General features: G+C 49.5%; 1 protein-coding gene across 1 annotated transcript in view; it reads right to left on the bottom strand.

Annotated features, from left to right (window-relative positions):
- The window catches only part of CAPN13 (calpain 13), an 85,625-nt gene that overhangs the window by 27,316 nt on the left and 34,735 nt on the right, over positions 1-23,574 (bottom strand). Inside the window, exons 5-11 of the mRNA XM_016948291.3 lie at positions 21,134-21,270; positions 14,917-15,091; positions 13,866-13,940; positions 8,830-8,921; positions 5,078-5,152; positions 3,841-3,986; positions 1,880-2,028 (exon numbers count right to left, since the gene is read on the bottom strand). Coding sequence (XP_016803780.2) covers positions 1,880-2,028; positions 3,841-3,986; positions 5,078-5,152; positions 8,830-8,921; positions 13,866-13,940; positions 14,917-15,091; positions 21,134-21,270 — 849 coding nt within the window. The remainder of the gene's footprint in view (positions 1-1,879; positions 2,029-3,840; positions 3,987-5,077; positions 5,153-8,829; positions 8,922-13,865; positions 13,941-14,916; positions 15,092-21,133; positions 21,271-23,574) is intronic.

Below are 23,574 nucleotides of genomic sequence, written 5' to 3'. Positions count from 1 at the left end.
CCTACATGATACTCAAAGGAAGTGCTCATTGGAGCATTTTGGATTTTGAATTTTTGGACTAGAGATGCTGAATCAGTAAGTATATAATGCAAAAATCCTCCAAATCTCAAATGCAAAATACGTCTTGTCCAAAGCATTTCTGATTAGAGAGACACAATCTGTATTCTCTCACTGTGAGGCCCTCTTATTAGTGTAAACCACAGCCAATGCATAGGATTGTTCAGCCATGTCTGGGGTACCCAGGAGCCGTGTCTGTCCATAAATGCACTGACACCCAAGGCTGTGAATTTTGCCTTCAGCTCAGTCAACAGAAACTGAAATCATTCCTAGAGACCCTGTAATTCAAGCTCCAGCCCAGTCTGTTAAAGGACCTCTGATATCCCTGGTGCTCAGAAAGGTGACTTGTGTGTTTGACTGAAGGTTTGGGGGACCTCTGGAAGCCAGTCTCAGCTCTGCCATTAACTCTGACCATGTCACTTCACTTTTCGGGGCCTCAGTCTCTTCAACTCTATTATGAAGAGAGAGGATCCCAGCATCTGATGAGTGCATGATCTTAATTATCCACATTAGTGCAAAGAAGCTGTGGGGTGTATGATTTGAGAAACTTCACTTGATTTGGGGGATGCAGTGAATTGTTTGGGGGAATAGCAGGGAGTAGAGAGATCAGATTTTCTTTTGTAGCTTTTTTCTCTTAAATGATATTTTAAAAAAATGAATTCCCCCAGCTATCGCATTACTGGGTATATACCCAAAGGAATATAAAGCATTCTGCCATAAAGACACAGGCATGTGACTGTGCATTGCAGCACTGTTCACAATAGCAAAGACATGGAATCAACCTAAATGCCCATCCATCAATGACAGATTGGATAAAGAAAATGTGGTACATATATACTGTGAAATATTATGCAGCCACAAAAACAGCTGTTTTTTCTGGGAACATGGATAGAGCTGGAAGCTATTATCCTTAGCAAACTAATGCAGGAACAGAAAAGCAAATATCGCAAGTTCTCACTTATAAGTGGGAGCTAAATAATAAGAACTTATGAACACAAAGAAGGAAGCAACAGACACTGGGATCTACTTGAGTGGGGAGGGTGGGAGGAGGGAGCGTGGCAGAAAAGATGACTACTGGGTACTGAGCTTAATACCTGGGTAATGAAATAATCTGTAAAACAAACCCCCGTGACACATGTTTACGTATGTAAGAAACCTTCACATGTACCCCCAAACCTAAAATAAAAGTTTCATAAAACCATGAAAGGAGAGAGAGCCTAGGTGGAAAGGAAACCTGGCCTCAGGGTAGCCAAGCAGAAGTTTGCATGCCAGCCACCAGACAATGACTCGACTTTGGTCTAAACGTAAGAGAAAAACACACCTCCTGGATTTATACTCAGAATAGTTTAGACAGCTCATTTTTTTCCTAAGCAACTTCCAAAGTTTAGCCAATGATTCTCAAACTTTAATGTGCATAAGCCTCTGGAGAGCTTATGAAAATGCAGATTTTCAGGCTCTGTCCTTAAACATTCTGATTTAGAAGGTCTGGAGTAAGCCCAGAATCTGCTTTGTTAGAACAGCTGGTGTTGGCCCAGACCACTTTTTGAGTAGCAAGCATTAGATTCTGCAGCATCCCAGAAAACGCTGACAGGCGACACGGGCAGGAGGTGAGTCCCACTGTAATCATGGTCGAGTGTCATCTTTCTGGCCTCAGATTTTTTGCACATTTAGACTTGGACTGCATGAATGCTACAGCCTCTTTGGGCTTTATCTCCAAGGCTGTGGTGCAGTCAAATCTCCCAGCCTGGCCAGAGCTGTTCTCCCCAACTCAAGGTTTACACCAAATTTCTACAAGGAAAAGCCCTGAAGCAGGCTGCCTTACCAGAATCACTTGGAAATCGAGTGGAAATTTTGCATCTTCTGCTTTCAAATTTGATGGTGTGACAGCAACTGTGACGCACACGACAACATTGGTGCCTTCCATTGGCTCTTGCACAGAGAAGTTGAATTGAGCATCATTCTGAGGTCCTCCTGCATCAGAAAGAGCTGTTACTAGAGCTCAGCTCCACTCCTGGGACTCCTGGGCAGGGCCATGTCCAGTGCAGAGAGCTCTGTGGGGTTGTGTTGTGAACTCTGGATTGGAGACCTAAGGCCTGGATCCCAATCCCCACAGTTACTACTTGAGATACAAGTTAATTTTCTAAACCTTGGTTTCCTCCTCTTAAACACAGGAGAGGCTGTATAGTCCCTACTGTGTGAAAAATATTTCTTAAACTGTAAAGTCAAAGTCTATTTTATAATGACAAGTGAAATTCCAGAGTTCCCAGCTACATGTTAGCTTATGCATTGGTGGTAACCATCAGAGCCTTGAAATGGCATGAACCACCCAAGCACAACTAGAGACAGGAAAACAGGCAGTGAGATGGCAATTGCAGTACTCTTCTATCCAAGCATGCTTATCAAAGCCAGAATAAGAGAGAGCGAGCTAATGTGAAAACCATTAGATTCAAATACATGGAAGAATGAAGATAAGTCAAGATAGAGATGAATTGATACACATCAGAAGACTGGACTGACAATGGGGGAGCTCTGCAAGGGAGTGGGGAGGCGTAGAGGACCATCATAGCATGGACGTGCTGCGAGGACTGGATAAGATGGTGCATTAAAATGCATCTGCAGCACATAGCAGGTGCTCGATCGCTGGCTCCCTTTTCTTTTTCCATTGTAAGGTATTACTAAAAATGGCCCTGATGTAAAGGTTTTGTTAGTTCATTGACAAGCATTGTATCCAGGGGAGAGGGCCTTGGCCCTATAATCAGAGAGGTGCAGCTCAGGAAGAGGAATCAGTAAATTTGCTGCCCAAGAGTGACTCAACAGCTCTTGAGGTTCTGCCCAAGACCTCCTGGTGACAAGGCTCTCTGGGCAGAAGTTCTGTAGATCACTAGAGCCTGGAGGTAAAAAAGAGGGACATCCTGGGGTATGGGCTCATTCAAACCAACCATCCCGACAGGCAGGTGCCCAGAGGAAGGGATGCATATGCATCCCTGGGTGCAAACACACAACAAACACACAACAAACACACTCACACACACAAATGCATTGTTTACGCAGCCTCTTTTATCAAGGATATATAAGCACACTCTTGTTCCTCTTCACAGGGAGCTATTTCACTCAACAATGCCACAAACAGGGAATGAGAGGGACAGGGAGGGAATGTGACTTTCCCAAGGCCATGATCAACAAGATTCATCTCAGGGGAGCTCAAAGACAGGCTCAGATGCGCCTACCTGTGGGACTTCAGCAGGGACATACCTGCCAAGACAGGTCAGGGATAGTCTCCCTTGTGTCTAGGTAGTGCTCTCTAGGCTCAAGGACAGACAGGTATGACTAATTCCACTGCTGAGTCTTGGGGAGGCTGAGGACAGGGTGACCAATTATGTTTCCAGCATCATAAGGCCAGTATGTGGCAAAGACAAGGGTCCAACCTAGGCCCTGACTCTTTTCCTGTGTTCTTTCTGCAGCCCTCCCCCTTGTCCTGGACATTTACTGGAGGGTGGTGAGCCCACTCTCCTCCCAGGAAGCGGGAGGGTGTTAGTGGAAGGATATTGGCACAGCATGGGGGGCTGGGGGAGAATCACATCAGAGATTCTCCTACTTGGCCCCTACAGCAATCATTTTACTTAGAGGAGCAGTCGCTGTCTCTTCATGCTGACAAACTCCCCTCCTTTCAGCTTCAGGCTCATGGTCCAGAATCAAGGACCAGAGAGAGCTGAAGCCATGCAAGGGCTGGGCTGGGGCAGCCAGCTTCCAGTTGGGCAGTGTGACCACCAGCGTCATGATTACCTGCAGTGTTTCCTAGAATCACTTGCTTCCTAAACATTATTTGGGACCATCCTTCGTGGAGTGTGTTTCCATGGTCCAGGGTAATTGGAATTTCGCTACATATAAACATGGCGATGAATTTCTGTTGGAAATCTTGACATGACATCCTGTTAAAAACAGATACACATCACTCAGTGACCAGGGGTTGTGTCCCCAGGGTGGGGGTTCCTATGACTTCACAGCATAGCCACTGTCCTGCCCAGAGGCCAGTGTCTGATCCTGGCTCATTCACCATCAAGCACCCTTCTATCTTTTCAGTCCTTCTGCTCCAGTGGCTGGGAGGGCAAGGCAAGGACACAGTCAAGTTCTGGGGTCTGCCGGTCACCGGGCAGAAGCTTTATCATTTACTGCCATCTCCTTAACCCATTGATCCGATGGTGAGCCCTTTCATGGTCAGTGGGACGACTGCCAGTCTCTCTCTGCTCTGGGTCCTCTAAGCTGCTAGGAAAATTGCTTTTCCCCTAGGGTGTTTTGTCAAATTTATTGCTGAGGTCTTTATCAGCCTAAAATGGATTCCACACCTAAAATCCCACCTCCTACTGTGATTAAACCAGAGATACTGGGAACGATTTCCTTCTAATTTATATTTGTCCCTCTGATTCTTAATTATTTAGATCCATGCTCCTTTCCACACATGCTAATTTCCATTGAAATACATCACTCCGTAAACCAGACAACCCTCTGAGGAATGTACATGTCATGCTCTAAGATGTGAGCATATGGCCGAGAACGTGTTTTCAAAACATCTAGTCCTGTGTGACTTCTGGGTGATGAAGTCCATGTCTCACCCAGAGCTATAGAGTCTGCATCCTGCTGCTGTTTTTGAGGTCATACTAGAGGAAACTGGGGAGCTCGAGGGTCCCAGCAAGATGGTACAGAGGATATGGGCATGACAACCATGCATCCTAGCTTCCAGGAAACCACAGATTTCAAGCCTTTGGTGCCAATGTTCTCTTTTACTATTAAAATGTCCTGGAAAGTTCAGCATTTCATAACTGAAATAAGTTTCCCACCAAGAGGGAGCCTACAATAATTTTTCATCCAAAGTTTTTGTGTCTTGGTAGAGAAAATAGGCTCCCTCTAAACAGGTCTCTGCAAAGCTATTTTCCACATTCATAAATGTTCAGGGAAAAGGGTAGTGATTGAAGACATGGGCAATAAAAGATTTAAAACACCATTGTATAAGAAGGGTAAATACCAAAACTCGCCATCTTCCCGTTTCTTATGTAGCTGGCTTTTCCGCGGATCACAGGTTTCCTCCCACTCCTGAGACCTGAGCATGGACACACAAACCACAGGGTGAGATTTTTCCAGTGCATTTTTTCTCAACCATGTGTGGGTCAACAGGGACCCTCTGTACATGTCACCATTCCTGGGGAGCACATGGCAAGTGTCATTCTACCTAGGACAGGACCCAGTTATTCTCTACCTGTTGACGACTTCCAAACATCTGTCCCCAGCCTGGTCTTCTTTCCTGAAGTCCAGATGGATTTATGCTGTAGTTCACCCCACATTTCCAATAGAGTTCCATAGTGACCTCAAATCAACCTGTCCCTGACCATACCCATCTCTGCCACCTCCTATTGCCTGAGCGAGAACATGAGGAGTCCCTCTCTCACACCCCCACATCCAAACAATCATCAAATAGCATTCATTAATTGATCCTACCTCTTAAACCCCTCTCAAAGCCAGGCACTTATTTCCATCCCTCCTGCTGTTACCCTAGTTCAGGCTCCCTGCCCTTCCCTCTGGATATCCACCTGGTCTCCCTGAACTCAGTTCTGCCCACTTTCCCATCCGTTCCCACACTGCCATTGAAATGATCTTTCTAAAATGTAAACTTGATGATATTATTTCCCTACTTAAAACCTATCAGTGGTTCCATATTATTCTTAAGGTGAAGTTCACACTCCTTAAAGAGAACTTTGGCCTCTGCCACCCTCTCCGATGTTACCAGTTTCTTGCTTCCTCACCTTACCCCCACTCTTGAATTCTATTCTCCAGCAATAGTGTCTTCATTTCCTTAAAACACCACCCCACCAAGCCCAACTTTCACCCTGATGCTCCCTGCACCTGGCGCCCCCTTCCTCCTCTCAGTTCTGTAACCTGCTTTTACTCATCTTTCCTCTTAAGGGGCATTGCCTCTGGGAAGCCTTGCTTGGCCCCCAAATGCCCTCTGTTCCAAGTCTTTTGAGCTTCCATAGCCCACTGTGTTACCATTACTTTGTGTATTGGTTGCTATGTCTCACTAGACTCCCAGAACCATGAGATTCCTGAGCCTGGCTGGCCATCCTATCATCACAGGTGTTTTGCCAATGCCTTGGCATGTATTAGGTGGGTGCAAAAGTAATTGCATGCCTAATAGCATACAGTGATTTTTTGTTTGCTTAATTAATTAATGCTGCCCACTTCGTTGGAACGATGTGTTCCAGAAGCCAGTCCTTGGGTCTCTGGTGAGGAAGAGACCCTCACAAGCAGAAGGGAGCAGCTGCTCCTTCAGCCCACTCCTTAGAGGGGAGGCATGCTTGTAAGCAATGGGTTTCAGAGGCAGAAAAGCTCAATGAGACCTTTCTCATGGATGAGCTTGCATGGGGAGTCTGGGTCCCCTCTGTGCTAGGACAGCAAGGCAGGGGCCACCACTCAGGCTTCCGGCTGCAGGCTGAGGCAGTCAGATGTGGTACTGTAAAATGGCAATTTTATAATTAAGTGATAATTACATTTTCTGCAATGTGTGAGGGAGAATAAATGTAGTGTAAATCAATACGCTATTGATTCATGCAAGTTTGCCTTTAAGTGTGTGCGACTGAAATTTCAATTATGGCTGAGATTAGACCATCCGGTGCTCTCCATCCATCTCCATTCCTAAAAAGTAGGGAAGAAATCGACCACCTGCTTGGAGACAGTGATTATGCAGTCCCCGTCACTTCCTTCCAGCCTGGTTTCTGGTGCAAAGTGGTGACCCTCAGCAGTCAGCCAAGGTACAATATGAGATCCAACAGAACAGGTTCTGCTAGATCCGTCTCCCCCAGTCCCTGCTCTGCAAACATCACAGCCATGTTCAAAAGCCTTCATTTATGCCCATGCCTGCAGGGGATAAATCCAGACTTCCGGCATCAGGCTGTCTTGTGTCAGCTCCCAGCACTCTCTCTCCCAGCTTCCTCTGCCTCAGGCCGGCTTGTTGGCCCGGAACAGACTATCAATGTTCCCAGCTGGGTGCCATAGCCTATGCGTCCCCCTCCTATCTAATGATCTCTTCTGAAGTGAGTCATACTTCCTCTGCCACAAGGCCAACTCAAGTTCAGTCCCATCCATGAAGCTTTCCCTGAACATGCCAGCCCACGGGAAGCTTCTCTTCCCCAAATCCTGGTGTCCCCTGTTGCCTTCACTGGTCATTTGATATTTAGCATGGGAAACACGGGCAAATTATCAATTGTGAAAATATTGCCTCTTCTCCTACCCTAGGGAATCTGTCATTGTCATTTGCCTTCCCTCTACTTCTATCCCAAGAGGCAGCCTCAAATCAGGGGCGCTGGCTGATCCTGTCACCCTCTGGGACATATTTGGCAACTTGGAGTAATGACTGGGAAGGAGAACTGGAAAAGGCCAGAAGTTATTAGGATTTGTATTGGAAAGGGCAAAGGATACACCTGGGAAGGAAGAAAGAATAGAGGTGAGAGAGGAGAAACAGGGGCAGGGAGGGGGTTCGGCTGCCCGATTCTCGCAGGGTCATCTAAGGTCACGGTTAGGTTTATTCTAGGAATTCACTGTGCTGTTTCATCCCTTATTCCATCTCCGCTTACCTCGCCCTCCATCCCAATCACTTTCATCCCACACTGGCTGAGTGCCCAGGGGTGCCAAGGTCATGGGGGATCGGAGCGGTCCTGCCACAGCTTAGCCTGGGGCATAAGGCCTAGAACTGGCTGGCTCTGCATTCACCTTCCAGAATGCACCGTCCTCACTGTATTGATTTCACTGTGTGCTGGGCTCGTTCCTGTTCTGAATGGATTGCACTTCCTTTCAGATCATGTTCCCCACCCCCAGCCCCACGGGCGAAGATGCAGCAGCTGCTGTGTCACGACATTTTTCACGGATGGACACAGACCCTGGAGGAATGCGACCGGGCTGAGCCTCACTGGCTGCCCAGAGGAGAAAGTAACCTGTTGCGGCCCCTCTGTCCTCTCAGGACTACTGTCTCCTTCATAGTCAGCAAGGGGCTGGGGACCTAGGGGTCCAACCCTCTGGCAGCTGGGAAATGCCAGCCCAGTTCCCTGGGGAAAGCACTGACCACACAGCTGGGCCCCCATGGGACATCTTAGCTCCTGTCCCTCCTGATCTAAGTGTGGGCAGGCACAGCTTTTCATTTATATCCCAGGCGCCGAGTACTCATGGGCATCCAGAGCAGTAGGGCAAGACTGGTGAGCTGAGTAGACTGGACAAAAACATCATCCAGATCTTTGCATCAGTTTCCCCAACTGCCCCCAGTTAGGACACCTTTTCCACCCTGATGATGTGACATGGTCAGGATCAGAATCCCATGGGTCCCTCCAAGGGATGCAGTTCCTTCTCTCCATCTGTGTCTTGGCAAGTCAGGGCTTGGCTCCTGCCTGCCTTGCCTCCCGCCACTTTTACTAATTCTAGGAATGTGGATTCCCTGCTGTAGACTGTAACCTTCTGGAGGGTGGGCACTGGATCTTGTCATCCATATATACCTCACAACACCCACTTAACACAGTGCACTTAGTACAGGGTGTACACAGTAGGTGCCCCATAGTTGCTTGGCGGATGGCATCACAGGAGCGTGAGATGGACCAATAGCCACGTGTAGGTGTGAGCTGGACAGGCCTGCAGTGAGATGCACAGTGGCTAGATAGACCCTGCTCTCATGGGCAGGAGGCTCTACCGACACCAAGTGCTCTGTGAAGGATGGAGAGAGGTTTCCAGAAGCCATACCCATCACTCCAGCGCCCTCTCCATTCGGTCTCGCCCCAGCCCCAGGGGTTCCACAGGGAGATAATTTCTTCCCAGCCCCTTCTGTATTGAATCTGTAAAGAAAACAGAAAAGGAAACTGTCAGTGCCCTACAGCAAAAGTCAGCAGAAAGGGGGATGAATGCAGCTGCTTTTTACCTCCAAGGACCAATTCAACTTCTGACCTCATTTGGCTGCAGCCAGAAAAAAAATTGAAAGGGAAAAAAAAATCAATGTCTCTCTACTGCCTGCATGGCGTTGGAATGAGATAGATGAGGAAATGGCCCCTCATTCCGCTCAGCCCCTTGCAAGGGCAGATGCAACTTTATCATTCCCTAAGACTGAATCCCAGAACCTGAGTGAGATTTAATAGCAGATAAACAGCAGGGGATGTTGCTTCGGGCTGCAGAGAATTTTATGGTTCCCCAGCCTCCTCCAAGCCCTGTCATGGATGGCATCTGTTCCACAGACACAGCCTGATTCTCTGCCGGCAGCCCAGTGGGAGCTATGGTGCAGTGTCAACAGCACTGTCGTGAGTGAGGAGGGTAGAGGAGGCAGATTTGAGCAAGACTGAGATGGCCTGTGAACCAAGATAGCCAAGGCTAGCCCTCCTCGTCCTGCATCCCGGAGCTAATGAGACACCTTGGTCTGAGAGAAGATGGCCAACAATATCCTGAACTTCCCTCCCTCCCTGTCTTTCCTTCCTTCCTCCCTCCCTTTCCTTTCCTTCCTCCCTCCCTTCCCTTCCTCCCTTTCTTCCTCCCTTCCTTCTTTCCCTTTCTCCCTCCCTCCATCCTTCACTCCCTTCCTACCCTCCTTCTTTCCCTTACTCTCTCTTGTCTTCCCTTCCTTCTTTCCTTTTCCTCCCTCCCTCCCTTTCTTCCCTCCTTCCTTCTGTTTCTTTCCTTTCTTCCCCCCTTGCCCCTATCCTTTTTCCCTTCCCTGCTCCTATTCTCCCTTCCCTCCCTCCCTCCTTCCTTCCTTCCCTCCCTTCCTTCCTCTCTGCCTCCCTTCATCCCTCCCTCCCTTTCTTCCTCTCTTCCTCTGTCTCTTCCTTCCTCCCTCTTCCCCTTCCTTCTTATCTTTTTTCCTCCCTCCCTCGTTTTTCTCCTCCTTCCATCCCTCCCTTCCTTCTTTACCCCCTGCTTTCCCTCTTCTCTCCCTCCCTCCTTTCCTCCTTCCTTTCTTTTCTCCCTGCCCCCTGTCTGGGGTAACTCATAGTCGTGCACTTCAGATAAGGAGGTCTACCCCTTTGCTCCCTCACACCACTTAAGCCAGAGGGCAGGACTGTGGGAAAGTGACAACAACACAGCAGCCAACCCTTGAATCTGCATCCCTTGGAGCCGGCAGCCCTCAGCATGGCGAGAGGAATTAAAATATGACTGAGCTGTAGCTGTGATATCAATCTGTGCTAATGTTGTCTGAGGAGACAGAGGCCCAGAGGGGTGAGGAAAGGGGCGAACTTGCTCCATGATTCTTGGTCAGAGGAGAAGGACAAGTCTGAATAGAATAGACTATCGCTGTGTGGAAGACAAGCCGCAGGTGGAGGCAGGGCTCAGAGCTAGGTGCGGGCTGATGTGCGCTAAGGAAACGGCACTAGAGAAGCTAAGCAACTTTCTCAATACCGCTAAGACAGCGGCGGAGGCAGAATTCCAATCCAGCCACGGTGAGTATCTAAAGTCCGGGCTCCTAGTTTTGGAATTAGGCATGAGTAAAGGTTCGTTCTTGGATGTGGCTGTGACCTTGGCCTCGACTGTGACCCTTGAGCCACCTGGTCAATTCCCATGCTCATCAGTGGGGCATTGCTGTGCCGGAGCCGCACAGTCACACACGGGCCCAGGAGCCTGGCTCGGATAAGGCTCTTTTCTGTTGCTTCCCTTGCCTGCCCCGCTCCCTGGCCAGTACCTCAGCAGAAGGGGCTCTGACTTGGAATGCCTCCAAGAGGCACAAACCCAGGTTTTCCACCCCTGTCTGCCCTACCCTAAGGCACCCCAGGCCCCAGGCCTTGCACGCCATTTATTGTTTTTTTTTTTTTTTTTTTGAGATGGAGTCTCGCTCTGTTGCCCAGGCTGGAGTGCAGTGGCACGATCTCGGCTCACTGCAAGCTCCGCCTCCCGGGTTCATGCCATTCTCCTGCCTCAGCCTCCCGAGTAGCTGGGACTACAGGCGGGTACCCGCCTAATGCCCGGCTAATCTTTTGTATTTTTAGTAGAGACGGGGTTTCACCGTGTTAGCCAGGATGGATATGCAGTTTACTGTTAACTGCCAGCACCTGACAGAGCCCATGGAGCAGGGACACAAGCAATGGTCACTTGGTGTCCCAAACAGCTTAATGAGCCACCGTCAGTGCCTCACAGATACTCAGGGGCTCCAGTGGGCGTGGGGGAGAAAAGCAGCCTGCGATTCAAAGGGGCTGAAAGCAGGGCTAAATGAGGCATGCAGATAAACACTCACCCCTTTGCCCAGGGGAATCGCCGACTGAGCTAGGTGCATAATAAAAAATGCCAATTTCATTTATCTTCCTGTCTGTGTCCTGCCTAGAGGGAGGATGAGCAGATTAAAAAGCATGCCACATTTATGGGCTGGTTTAATCTTAGCACTTGTGGTTCAGAGTTAGAACTTCCTCTCTCTGGAGGAGGAATCTTTAACCAAGTCAAGTTCTTGGGCCCTTGTGTCCCTCCTTTATGACAGTGACTATTGGTGCTCGCACGGGCCTTGGTCTGGGGGAGCAGGGGTCACACTCGAGGCCAAGGCCATGGCTACACCTAAGAATGGGCCAGCCACATGCTTCTTCACTCCCTGGCCTCTGACTCTGCCTCTGACCCTGCTCAGTGCTCAGAAAAGGTGCTACTGGGCAGGAGGTGGCCCGAGTTATCTACCCTGCAGTAGTACTTCCTCAAATGAATTATCCTGAATGCCAGTTCCACTGGCCATTAATAGTTATTCCTAGCAAAAATGGTTTTGTGGCTAATGGTACAATAAAAACCAGCAGTGCTTGCACTGTTCATACAGGCCTCTTGGAGTCCTTAAAATGTGAATGTACACTCTGAATCTCCAAGGAGGGGATATAGTGAGTTGCATTTTCCAAATGTATTTGGAAACCCATTTTCATAGAGGCTAGTGCTTCTTAGAACACATTCTGGGAAGTGTCAGCTACATGGAATGGTGGAGCAGGGATGGATTACACGGGACACGCGGTCTTGATCACCTGTCTTCCCAGGGGAGGTGCTCTGTTTAGACCACTCGGTATATTATTGAAACAACTCCAAGTGTACACTATGGGGGCACAAATGTTCGAGCTGTGGGTGTCATGATCAGGAGCCCAAACGGCAGCTGAGCCCACACTTGGACTCCCGAGTTCCCCTTTGTCACCCTAGGTGTTCACATAGCTGCTCTGCAACCCAGCAGTCACTGCCATCTCCACAGCCAGCCTCTGCGGGGACTCATGCTCCAAGGTCATCTGGACCTCTGGGTACACGAGTCCCTTCTCCCCTGTGTTCAGAGGAGAAACAAAGGCTATCTCAATGTATAAAAAGGATCTTATCCAAGAATGGCAAATACATTGCAAAGGCACCTGACTTCCTCATCTCATGCCCCAAACAGGTATTACTAATTGATAACAGCTCTCTTTCCATGAATCTGGAAGTGCTGAGGTCAATTTTGGACAATTACCTATTGTCCAAAAAGCATTCATTAGAGATTGGAGATACTGTCTTGGTTTTGTGATTGGGACACCGATCAAAACATGAAACAATGGAACAACTGGCCTCAGGTCCATGGACAAGAGAGACAGATGGGTAGAGAGAGGAAGGACATGTGGGAAAGGAGGAGAGGCCAGGCAAGTATGAGAAAGCCACACATAGAACCTGATGCTCTGCAGTCCTTGGTCCATAAAGTCCTGGGAGAAATTATGTGCCCTAGAGTTTGGAACTCGGTCTCTCAGGGCTTAGAAGACATTATTAGACCTCAAGTGTTGTGGGAAATACAGAGATCAGGGAACACTTGCAGGAAACCATCCCATAGCCAGGAAGTGCTGTCACCACAAGTGTGGTGACAAATGTAGACGGACACTAAAGAGACAGAGTGTCCAGGCCAGCTGTCTCTCAGGTGCTATCTATCTAACCTCGTGAAAGACATCTCTCCTATCAGGTCTCAGCTTCTTCCTTTATGAACGGAGAAGGTTTTGCTTCAGTAGTATTTTCCAGGCCAGTGATCACATACATTTTTGTCCAGCCAAAGTCAAATCTTCCACTGAGGAGCACGATTGTCCTACAGTGCCAGCCTCCTCCTCTTCCATGAGAATAAAGTTTTATCTGGGCATATGGGGCCCAGCTAGACAGTGTATGTCCCAGCCTCCCTTGGCCTTGGTGTGGTCATATAATTAAGCTTAGACTAATGGGATGTGAGAGAAATGATGCATGCCTCTTCCAATTCATGCGTTCTATATGGACGTATGAGTGTCCCCTGGCCTCTTTCTCTCCCCTGGCTGGGAGATGAGGGATCAGAGCAGCTGTCTTGGGCACACAGATGGAAGCTCCATGTTGAGGATGGCAGAGCCACCTACTAGTCCTGGCATCACCTGCTTACCTGAGAGAGAAATGAACCTTGTCTTAAGACCCTATATTTTGGAGTGTCTTTGTTACAACAATTTAGCTTGCATGTAACAAATAAAACCCCTTTCAGGGCAAAACTTCCTCCCTGGAGTCAACTGGGTAGTTCATTCTACCTCCTTTGGGGCTAATCTCCCAGTCTAGATAGACAGTCAGAGCTGTCTGAGATCAGCAACAGGATAGCAACATCTCTGGTGGGTTCTCAGAAAGGAGGACACTGGGAGTCAGAACTTCTGGATGAACAGAAGGAGCTGAGGCTGTCCATGGTGCATGTCACCACAGAGACAAGGGTGATAAATCCTCATTTCATCTTTCTTGGGCTTTCATGTGATTCTGGCCCCTATTGAGAGGAACAAGAACACTGGGGCAGAGGCCAGGGGAGAGCTGGACAGGCCAGCAGCCAGCCTTACCTGCTCAGCCCCGGTCACAGTGTAGGCGTGCAGACTCACCAGCCCATTCTCCATCGCCTGTGCTGTATCTGTTGGCTTCAAGGCAGAAAAACAGATCAAACATTAGACATCTACAGGTTCTTCAAAGAAATAGAAAAACACAGTCCAAACAGCCACTGAGCCATCTGGGCCCCACTGACTCACTTGGGACTGGTATATGGCCTGGAACTCTTTTCTAGAGCAGCAGAGTTGGAAGGCCATTGGGTGTCTGAGGCCCCAGGGATTTCATGCCTCAGGGCACCACCCCCATGAGTGATAGAACCCCGTGGAGTCCCGAGGGCCTGGGTTATTCTCTCCACCAACCACATGTCATCAGTGAGACACGGCACAAATATGTCTGCTGGGACATTCGCAGGAGTCAGGAATCACTTGACCCCCACATTGGGAATAACTGGAGTTTAAACTGCATCTTGGGCTTCTGGTGGCATTTTGGATTAGCGATGTGTGACTCAAAGCCCACATGTTTCAAGATGAAGGAAGCATCCCCGTGGATAGAAACCAGATGTCTCAGAACAGACTCAAATAATTTGGAGGGTCACCCAAGCTTTTCAAAATGGGTCATGCTGCCCTTGGGTGCTACCATTAGAGCCAGTGAGCATCAGAGGGCCCTGGGGGGCTCCATGTAAACTTAAGGCAAAATACAAAGGAGCTGAAGCTGCGTTCTCCAGTGCATGGTAAAGCCCACTGGTTGCTTGGGAGCTGTAGCAGTAGGTCCAGGCTCTGGCGCAGCAGCATTGGAAGACTTGTCCAGCCACTTATGAGCTGTGTGTTGGTGAGCACCTTAGGTAGCCTCTCTGAGCCCGCCTTTTCTTCTGTGAAATGAATTCTGCAATTTATGTCTTAGAGGCAGGCTACTGTAGGGTTCAATGTGGTGACCCGGGTAAAGCACGCTATCAGTGTTCGTAAATGGTGGCAGCTTGCCATACCCTCCTTAGCTGAATGGACCCCTGGCTGAGCATTCCTGGCTGAGGAAAGGCTTGAACTGGTGCAAAAGGGCTCCCCATTGACTTACCCCGCTTGGAGTGGCACAGGTTATCAGGGAGCCTGCCTTGGTCGCTGTCTTCACTGCCTTCACCAGGTCCACAGGGGAAGAGTGCAGATGGATGTTGGTGATCACGCCTCCTGTGAGGTCCACCAGGGCATCCTCGAGGAAGCCATAGTGCAGATCGGAATAGGATCCAAGCAGCCTGGGAGGGAATGGGGGATGAACCATCGTGGTGCCTTTGGTGAGATGCTCTGGGAGGGGAGCTTGTGCACTGATCCTCTGCCTATTTCCCAGGTAAGGGGCTGCCTGGTCCACTCCTGATCATGGCCACCCACCTCCCCTTTGCCTGGATGGAGATTCTAGCACTGTCTGCAGCTCCAGGGGCTCCTACCATCCTCTGTACCTTCCTGCCCTGGTCCCCCAGGACTGCACAGTCCCATAAGTGGCAGCACTGACGAGAGGCTGGGAGCGCCTGTGCTGGAGGCACAGGTTGAACCCCACCTTTGCCACATATTTGGCTGCTTGACCTTGGGCACATTAATGAGCTTCATGGGGCTATGTTCCACATAGTGCCTGGCACGTGACCATCCCTTAATGAGTCCTGGATATTATTATGTTGAGTAACTCCTGCTTCCCATTCAGTTTAACAGCAGCGTGAAGTACTGACTGTGGGCGAGGGACTATGAGAGGCATATGTTTAAAAACCCCATTCCTGCCCTCTAAGAGCTCACAGCCATACCCTGATGCTGGCAGTGGACATTGGGAGCCACTGTTCTTACTCTGCAAACCCTGATCCAGAATTCCCATTCCCAGAGTCACCCACTCGCCCCCAGATCATTAGGGAGATCACTGGCTTAACTGAAGGTAACATAGGTAAGGATGAGTCTTACGTAACATACCCCAAAAGCTTAAAACCCTCACCCCCTTCTCCAAAGCATCTCTTCCTGCCACCCCACCTCCACCCCCACCCATGGCATTTCTGTTTCTGGGAGATGGGCAGGGCCAGACCCAAGAGGCCTAATGTTCCCCAGGAGAGAGGGTGGCCTGATCAGTCACAAAGGAACCTCTCATGCAGGGGCCGGACAGTTAGATTTGTTTTGAGAACTTCAGCTCCCATCCATGGGGCGAATTGGAAGCGTTCCATGGAATCTGGAAATTTAGGCAGGGCAAGCTCACAAAGGATATGGAACTGAGGTCAGATCAGGCAGGAGACCCTGGCATCAAAGCCACCCAGCAGGAGCCACACTCACTGCTGCCTCTGTTGCTTGGGCTTCTCGCCAGGGACCTACACGTTCCTGTCCCCGGTGAGCAGGCAGAGGCAGAGCCCTTCACAGGGTAGAAGGCAGTGGAGGAAGTCCTGGCTGCAGCTTTTGTTCTGGTAATGCAAAATCACACATGATCAGGGCCTGGGTCTATCCTGCTGCTCCCTCCAACTGGGTCTTCCACCCTGGACAAGACCCTTCCCCTCCCTGCCCTTGGCCTTTCATCTGGAAGCTGCAGGGTGGACTGGATCAGTCCTCAACATTCCTTTCTTACTGTTTCCACCTCTGACATTCTCTCTTCCTGGGGATCACACAGAATTCCAGTAGATTCACTTCAGCAAATGCGTATCGTATCAAGCAGTCACTATCAGCAGGACTCTGCCCCGGGCACGAATGCTTAGAAGGAATGGCTTAGAAAGTCTTTTATTAAAGAAAGCTGAGGATTCCCAGAACGAACGGGCATCTCTACAGGAGCCCCCATGTGACAGATTAATCTTGACTTGTTTTAAAACTGGTTCTAAACCTTATCCTCCTGCTCTCCCTCTCTCTGACCCAGGGTCTAGATTTTTCTCTCTGGAGCATTTCCTCAGTTAACTGTAGAGCCTTCTTTGGTGGTGAGCGTGCCTGGTTGGGGCTGAGCTCTGGACTCCCTTGCTGTCCCATGTGGGTTCTGGCTCCTGTTCCAGTTACCAGGGAGTGGCGGAGGGTGCTGGAAATTCACAAGGACTGGGGTTTGGGAACCCATTCCCCACCAGTGCTACCTCCTGCTCTTTGCAACAGCCCCTTTCTGGTGATACGCTCAGGGCGCCTTTCCTGGCTTCAAACAGGGCTGTGCTAAAGAACAGCACTCCAGAAAAGCCGCGGTGGGGCCTGGCCCCTCTGTCACTTCACTGTCTCACTGCCTGTGGGCCCCACCTGACGTCCTGCACCCACAGCATCCGGCAGTCACCTCGGAGTCACCCAAGACAACCAAAGGCACTCCCTGCCACTCACGGCTAGAGCCCTTTGGTGTCTTCTGAAGTCTTCTCTTACTACGTGTCCACAATGCCCATGAAACCTGTCCCAGCAGCAGCTGGGTGTTTTGACAAGGAGCTATCTTTCTGCTTTCTAAACATGAGCTCACGGATCCTGCTGATGTTCAGGAACATGGCAACTATTTTTAGCCCCCTTTGCTGACAGGAAGTAGAAAGGAGAGAGAGAGAGAGAACTGTGTTCACCGCAGCCGCCACTATTCCTTGTCACCTGACCCAGGAATTCTGAGACAGCCTTGTCCCCATCCCTCTGCTTCAGCCTCATTTGGGGAAAATGTCTTTCTGCCCGGCAATCATATGAAAGAAGAAAGAATTCAGATAGAGCCAGAGAAGATGCTGAAATGCTGTAGAGATCCCATAAAGGATGGGAAGCAGCCTACCAGCTCTCGTCCCTCAATCTCCTCTCTATTTCATGACCTCTGGGGAAAACAAAACCCTAAATATGGTTTTCATTTGACTTGACCAATTAATTTCCAGACTCCCCAGCTACAAGGAGAATAGAAAGTTTAGAGTCTATGTGTTCACTGGGCTGTTGCCTGCACCCTTGGAGGGAAGAGGTCCTTCTCCATCTGGACAGATGGGCTCTCTACATTTGGGCTGTGGTCCTCATGTGCCAGACGCTGAGCTCCACAAGCAGCAAAAGACAAATCATTTTCCTGTAGGACTGACAGAGTCAGGGATGGTGGGAAGGCATGGGAAATAGTGACTAGGGAAAATCGTGCTCACCCCATTCTCATCTGCATGTGATCTTGGGCCAGTCATTTCACCTCGCTGAGCCTCAGTTTCCTCATCTTTCAAAGAAGGTGGGGTTTGATGCTCACAGACGTCCTCTCTGGCTCTGAAACCCTATAATTCTATGTGATTCACCCCTGCATTTTAGAGCTTCCTTTTTTGGATAGTGAGGGGTGGGGGACCTTTTAAACAGCTTTAATAGTTTGAGACATTTTATCCTCTGCTAGATTTCTTTAAGCAGTAGAATGCGGATGCCAGGTCCACGTTCCTATTTCTTTTCAAGCTGAATGATTGCTTGAGGTCATCTGTTAACGAAATGGGGTCAAAGTCATCATTTCCTTCTGCAAGATTTCTAATTCTCCCAGGGAACCACTGGTCTCCCCGTTTTTACATAAGGATAAAACGAGGCCCTGAAGAGATGAGGGCTGAATCCGTATTGAAAAGATAATGGCAGTGTTTTCGTAAGAAGCTTATAAGTGAATTAACCTCCCAAACATGTGGATTGGTTCAACAACCTTGGCTGTTATCTGGGCTTCATTCTCAAATGCTAATGAGCAGCTGTTTCTGACACTAGAAATGAATAAAAACTTTAGTTTTTCACAAGTTTTCCTCAAAAAGAAAGAATGCACAAAAAGAGGTCTTGAGGCACCTCACTGTTTGGACTGTGACTTCCAGAAGGACAGGGGTGGACTGTGGTGCTATCACCACCTCTAGGGTCCAGGACTGCACTCGGCAAGGCTGCAGAATGGACGGGGAAGATAAAGATGTCCCCTGGCCAGGTGAGTAAAGACCTGGCAGGCCCAGCTTAACTACGTGCACCTGCCATCTCATCACAAATGGAGACTCATCTCTGAAGAAGAGATGATCTTCAGAATTTTCTGGACCTATGATGCTCTCCACTCATTTTCTCCTCAAGGGCATAGTCCTCTCTGCTTTTATCTGCTAGCAGTGATCCCCAGCTCTGGCACTTCCCTTGCCCCTTCACGGTGCCTGCCTCACACACAGCCCCTTCTGAGGGCAAGTGTCCCCTCCCCAGATCCTGTCCCTTTGTAGCCACTTGACCCAGGTCATGGCTGATTGGGCCGATGGGGTCCTGACCCAGGCGTGACCAATAAGACTCCAACTCTCTGGATTGGAATGAGGTACTGGGCGGGGAATCGGGTAGAAAGCAGCAGAAGGTAAAGACAGAGGCACAAGGCCAGGTGGCCTGACGAGGAGTTCAGAGGAAGTGGGGGTCCTGAGAAATGTGGAGCGAGGAGGCAGCAGAGGAAGATGCATAGCAAAGACAGGTGACTGGGTGGGAGGAGGAGGAGCGGGCCAGCTACAGAGAGGAGCAGAGCAGAGCAGAAGCCACAGCAGCTGCAGCCAAACCAACGCCAGAGCCTTGCTCCAGCCCCTGGGGACCAGCCCCATGAGAGTCCCTGCCCCTGGGCCTCTGCATACCTTCCTGTCCTATTTCCAGGTGTGCCACCTTCCCCCTTCATAATATCGTCACTGCAAGGTCTTGCTCTTTTTTCAAATGTTTCATTTCATTTCATGAAGTTTCTTTTTTCCTTCCTTCCTTCCTTCTTTCCTTCCTTCCTTCCTTCCTTCCTTCTTTCCTTCCTTCCTTTAATCTACATTCTTTTTCTCCTCCACCCCAAGACAAGCATTTCAGGATGTGGAATGTGCACCTTTTGTTTGTATGCGTTCTTGTGAAATGAGAATTGCTGGGCACAGAGTTTCCATTTCCATAAATAACTGTGCATGGGATTGCTCAGTGCCTCTTACCTCATTTGCAAAACCTAGAAAGCTGGAGAATGCCAAGTGTTTGCCAGGATGTGGGGATCCAGGAACCCCCAAATAGCACAGGAGGGAGTGTGCACACAGGCAGCCTCTGAAGGACAACCTGACAATACTTATCTTGGCTTCACGCACGTCTCACACCCACTAAGGACACTTCTAGGGGGCCTCAAGGACCCTGCCTCTAAGGACTGTCCCAGTCACAGTGCACAGATGGGATCTGTGGCTTCTGACTGCTGCATGGCTCTCCATGAAGGGTACCCACCCATTGTACCCACTGACCTCAGTGATGGACATTCCATACCACCCTTGTGGCAGTCAAGAACATCCTCAGATGTGTCCCCTTAGGGGCCCCCAGGAATGTCCCTATTGGGTGTGAGAAGTGTGTGTAGCCAAGCTAAGTATTGTCAGGTTGTCCTTCAGAAGGCTGCCTGGGTGCACACTCCCTCCCATGCTGTTGGAGGGTCCTGGATCCCCACATGCTGGCGAGCACTTGGCATTCTCCAGCTTTTGCAGTCTCATAGGAGGAGACGGATGTGTCATTACTCTTCGTGTTTCCATTGTATTGATTATGGAAAGTTTGAGTGTATCTTCATCACCTGTGTGGGTGTTTAGGACAGTGCCCTCTTCCTCACACACACACGTGCAACCCCCCCATCCACAGTCCTGCACACAACCACTTGAGTCAGTCTGAGAGCATCTGTCCCAGTGCCAAGCACAGTGCGTGGCATATGGTTAAATGCTCAATAAACATCTGCTGAATAAAAGCAACCCAAAGAATCTAAGTACAACATGTGAATTGGGATGTTTATAAGTTCTTAAGCTTGTCAGCACCTACAGGCAGTTCCTAAGTTATGGTATTTTGACCATATGAGAATAAGCATGTCCTGCCCCACCCCCACACATAAATGCCACCTCGTAGCAGCCACACCGGGTGCCCAACTGCCTGGACCACCCCTGATGATGTCTTTATTTGAATCACTCCCATTGTTGGAGATGCCTCCTCCCACCTATCCCCTCTCCCCTTGCTGAAATCCTGCCCACCCTTTGAGGCCTCACTCAAATGCCACCACCTCCACACAGCCTCAGCCTGACTTTCTGTGAGTCAGAGAGTCAGAATTGTTCACTCCTCCGCGCTCTCATCGGACTTTGACCGTGATATTATTAAATATATTTCTTTGGGCCCTGATACCAGCCTTTCAATAATATCATTGTCAGTGCATATCTCTGTCCAGCCCCCACCCTGCCCACTCTTCACTATGTGCCTGTGGGACCCTCCTGATGGCCCCAACATGGACCTTTGCACGTGGTGATTGTTTACGGAGATGCCCAGCCAGGTGGCAAAGGCTGCAATGCTCCAACAGGGACTGTTTGCATTCCAGGTAGGCAGGACCAGCACTGAAACTCTGGGCTGATGGGTGGCGGGGTTGTACTTACTTGGCATAGGCCTTCTCCAGCAGGCAGGGCCAGAACTCTTGGTTTTGGTGGCGAGGACGCACAAAGAGGCATTTATCTCCCTGGACAGGTAGGCGGTCATCAATCACCACTTCCACCCACTGGCCACATTGCCAGAACTGGAAGAGAGCCAAGCATATGCTTTGACGGAGTTGAGGCAGAAGGGAGCTCCTGGGTCCCCCAACCTAAGCCAAAAGTTGCAACATGACCTCTACAATGCAATAATGAACTCTATTCCGAACAAAATCCCAGCCCAGGTTGCCAGGCAGGAGACAGGCATGTCATCTCAACCGGCAGATGGAGAAAATGAGTCACAGACCAACTTAGTCCAGGAAGATCTAGTCAGGGAAGAAGCAGACTTGGGTTCTAGCTTCACTTTGCTCCTCAGCGTTGCCTCTCTTTGGCAAGTCCTTTGTGAGCTTCAGCGACACAAGTGAAACTCTCCAGGTACTTCTTGTGCACAAAATGGCAATAGGGAAGCAATGCTACCAACAGAGGAGAGTGGCGGGGGCAGGGCTAGCATGAGAGAGGCAGAGCCCGCAGGAGCTGAGGGCTTGAAGGAAGAGGCAGGATTTAAGCACGTGGCAGGGAGACAGGGAAGGTATCCCAGACAGGAGGCACACTGTGGGCAAAGGCCTGGAGACAGATGACATGGATGGCTCAGGAGGACTGAGCAGTGACAGCCTCCCTCTGGCCCCCCTCTTCTTCCATCAAGCTGGCCCTGCCATTATAGCAGCAGAAAGGATACTGGCTGGCATTGCTACTGCTAAGAGCGCAGATGAACCAGATGTTCCTCTCCAAAACAGACTGTTTGAATCTTTAGCATTCAACTCTAAATAGTTCACCGGGGACGTGGCCAAATGAGGAAAATTCATAACAAATCCAGCTTTTTGGATTCTCTTTGCTGGCCTCCCCTGTGTAGGAGAAGCAGCAGGGCTTCCAGCTTCAGCCCTGAGCTTTGGCAAAGGCAAATTTCCACTGGGTGGACTCCATGGAAAGCTGGGTGGATGGGATCGCTCATCCACGTGGCCTTTTCCACATCTGGATGTCCCAGATGTCAGGCTGTTGCATCCAGCCGAGGATGCAATTTCAGAGCAGAGATGGAGATTGAGACAGATATGTCAGTGGAGACAAAGCAAAGATGTTTTAATAGTTGCTAATGAGCCAGTGCACTGTGGCGGGTTCTGCACAGCTGTGGACTTGTGTTCCTGTTGCAGTGAGCAGTAAGATGTGTCGGCAGTGAGGTTGAGAGGCAACAGGGATGGTTTGAGGAGGGTGATTACAAAATGCATCCGAAGCACTGAGGGAAGCTAATCCCAGTCCCCAGAAGGGAGTACCAAAAGGACAATCTGGATTTTGTGCTTAATTGGGTGGCAGCATATAGTAGACAGCAGTCAGCTGGTGGAACTGTAGTTGAATGCTGGTCTTGCCTCTTATTACTTTAGCAACAGATGTTGAGCAAGATAATTCTCTGGGACTCAGTTTTCTCATCTGTCAAATGGCAGTAAGAGTAGGAACTGCCTCATAGGTTGTGATTAGGATTAGATGAGATCACAAAAGGTGAGATTATGAAAACAAGATTGTAGTTATGAGAGTAGAGACTCTTTGTCAGTGGCCGTTTGGTTCAGCACATAGGACAATGCCTGGCACACAGTAGGACATTAAGAATGAGTAAGTCCCGGCTCGAATGAGCTTCTCTGGTTAGTTCATCTTAAAAATAACTCTTTGCCCTATCTTCCCACACCAGTAATGCTGACCAAACTTGCTCTCCCTATACAAAGGGGACATCAGATAAGTTTGCCACTCTCAGAGAGGATGCAAAAGGCCTGACTGGTGGTCAAGAATGAGGCCACCATCTGCATTTCCTGGTTCATGCCTCTGGGTGGGGAGGGCTGGCATTTGGATCATGTCTGTACCTTCCAAGAACAATGCTGGAGGCCATTTTGCCAACACCCAGTTGTCTGACAGGGAAACCAGAGTGTTTTAGGCAAAGCATCTGAGGTGACCTGGGCACTGGGTAACTTTTGGAAAGCAGTACCCAGGCTCGCAGCAATGAGAGGAAATCTACAGAGCTTAGTGCACTGCAGCCGCTTCTGGGGAACTGTGTGACTTTATTCACCACCCAAAAGGACAAAGTGAGTCCTGCCTGGGCCTTGAGTTGTCCTAACCACCTAAGTAGCTCCACCAATGCTGGCACCCTGGGACAAGCCCAGACACAGCTCAATCCTGGATCCTCTAGCTCACTCCCCGGTGTGGTCCTTGAACCAGCAGCAGTAGCATCGCCTGCCTGACAGAAGACCTAATATGCAAATAGTTGAATATAAAGAGGCAAGAGCAGGATAAAGGAGGGGCCCAGAAATAACAGAGGGAAACTTAGTTGACTAGAAGGATATAGGTCTTCAGATTGAAAAATATCACTGAAT

The sequence above is a fragment of the Pan troglodytes genome, chromosome 12 (assembly GCF_028858775.2).
Source record: "Pan troglodytes isolate AG18354 chromosome 12, NHGRI_mPanTro3-v2.0_pri, whole genome shotgun sequence".
NCBI lineage: Eukaryota > Metazoa > Chordata > Mammalia > Primates > Hominidae > Pan > Pan troglodytes.
This window is presented reverse-complemented; position numbering and strand designations above follow the sequence as displayed.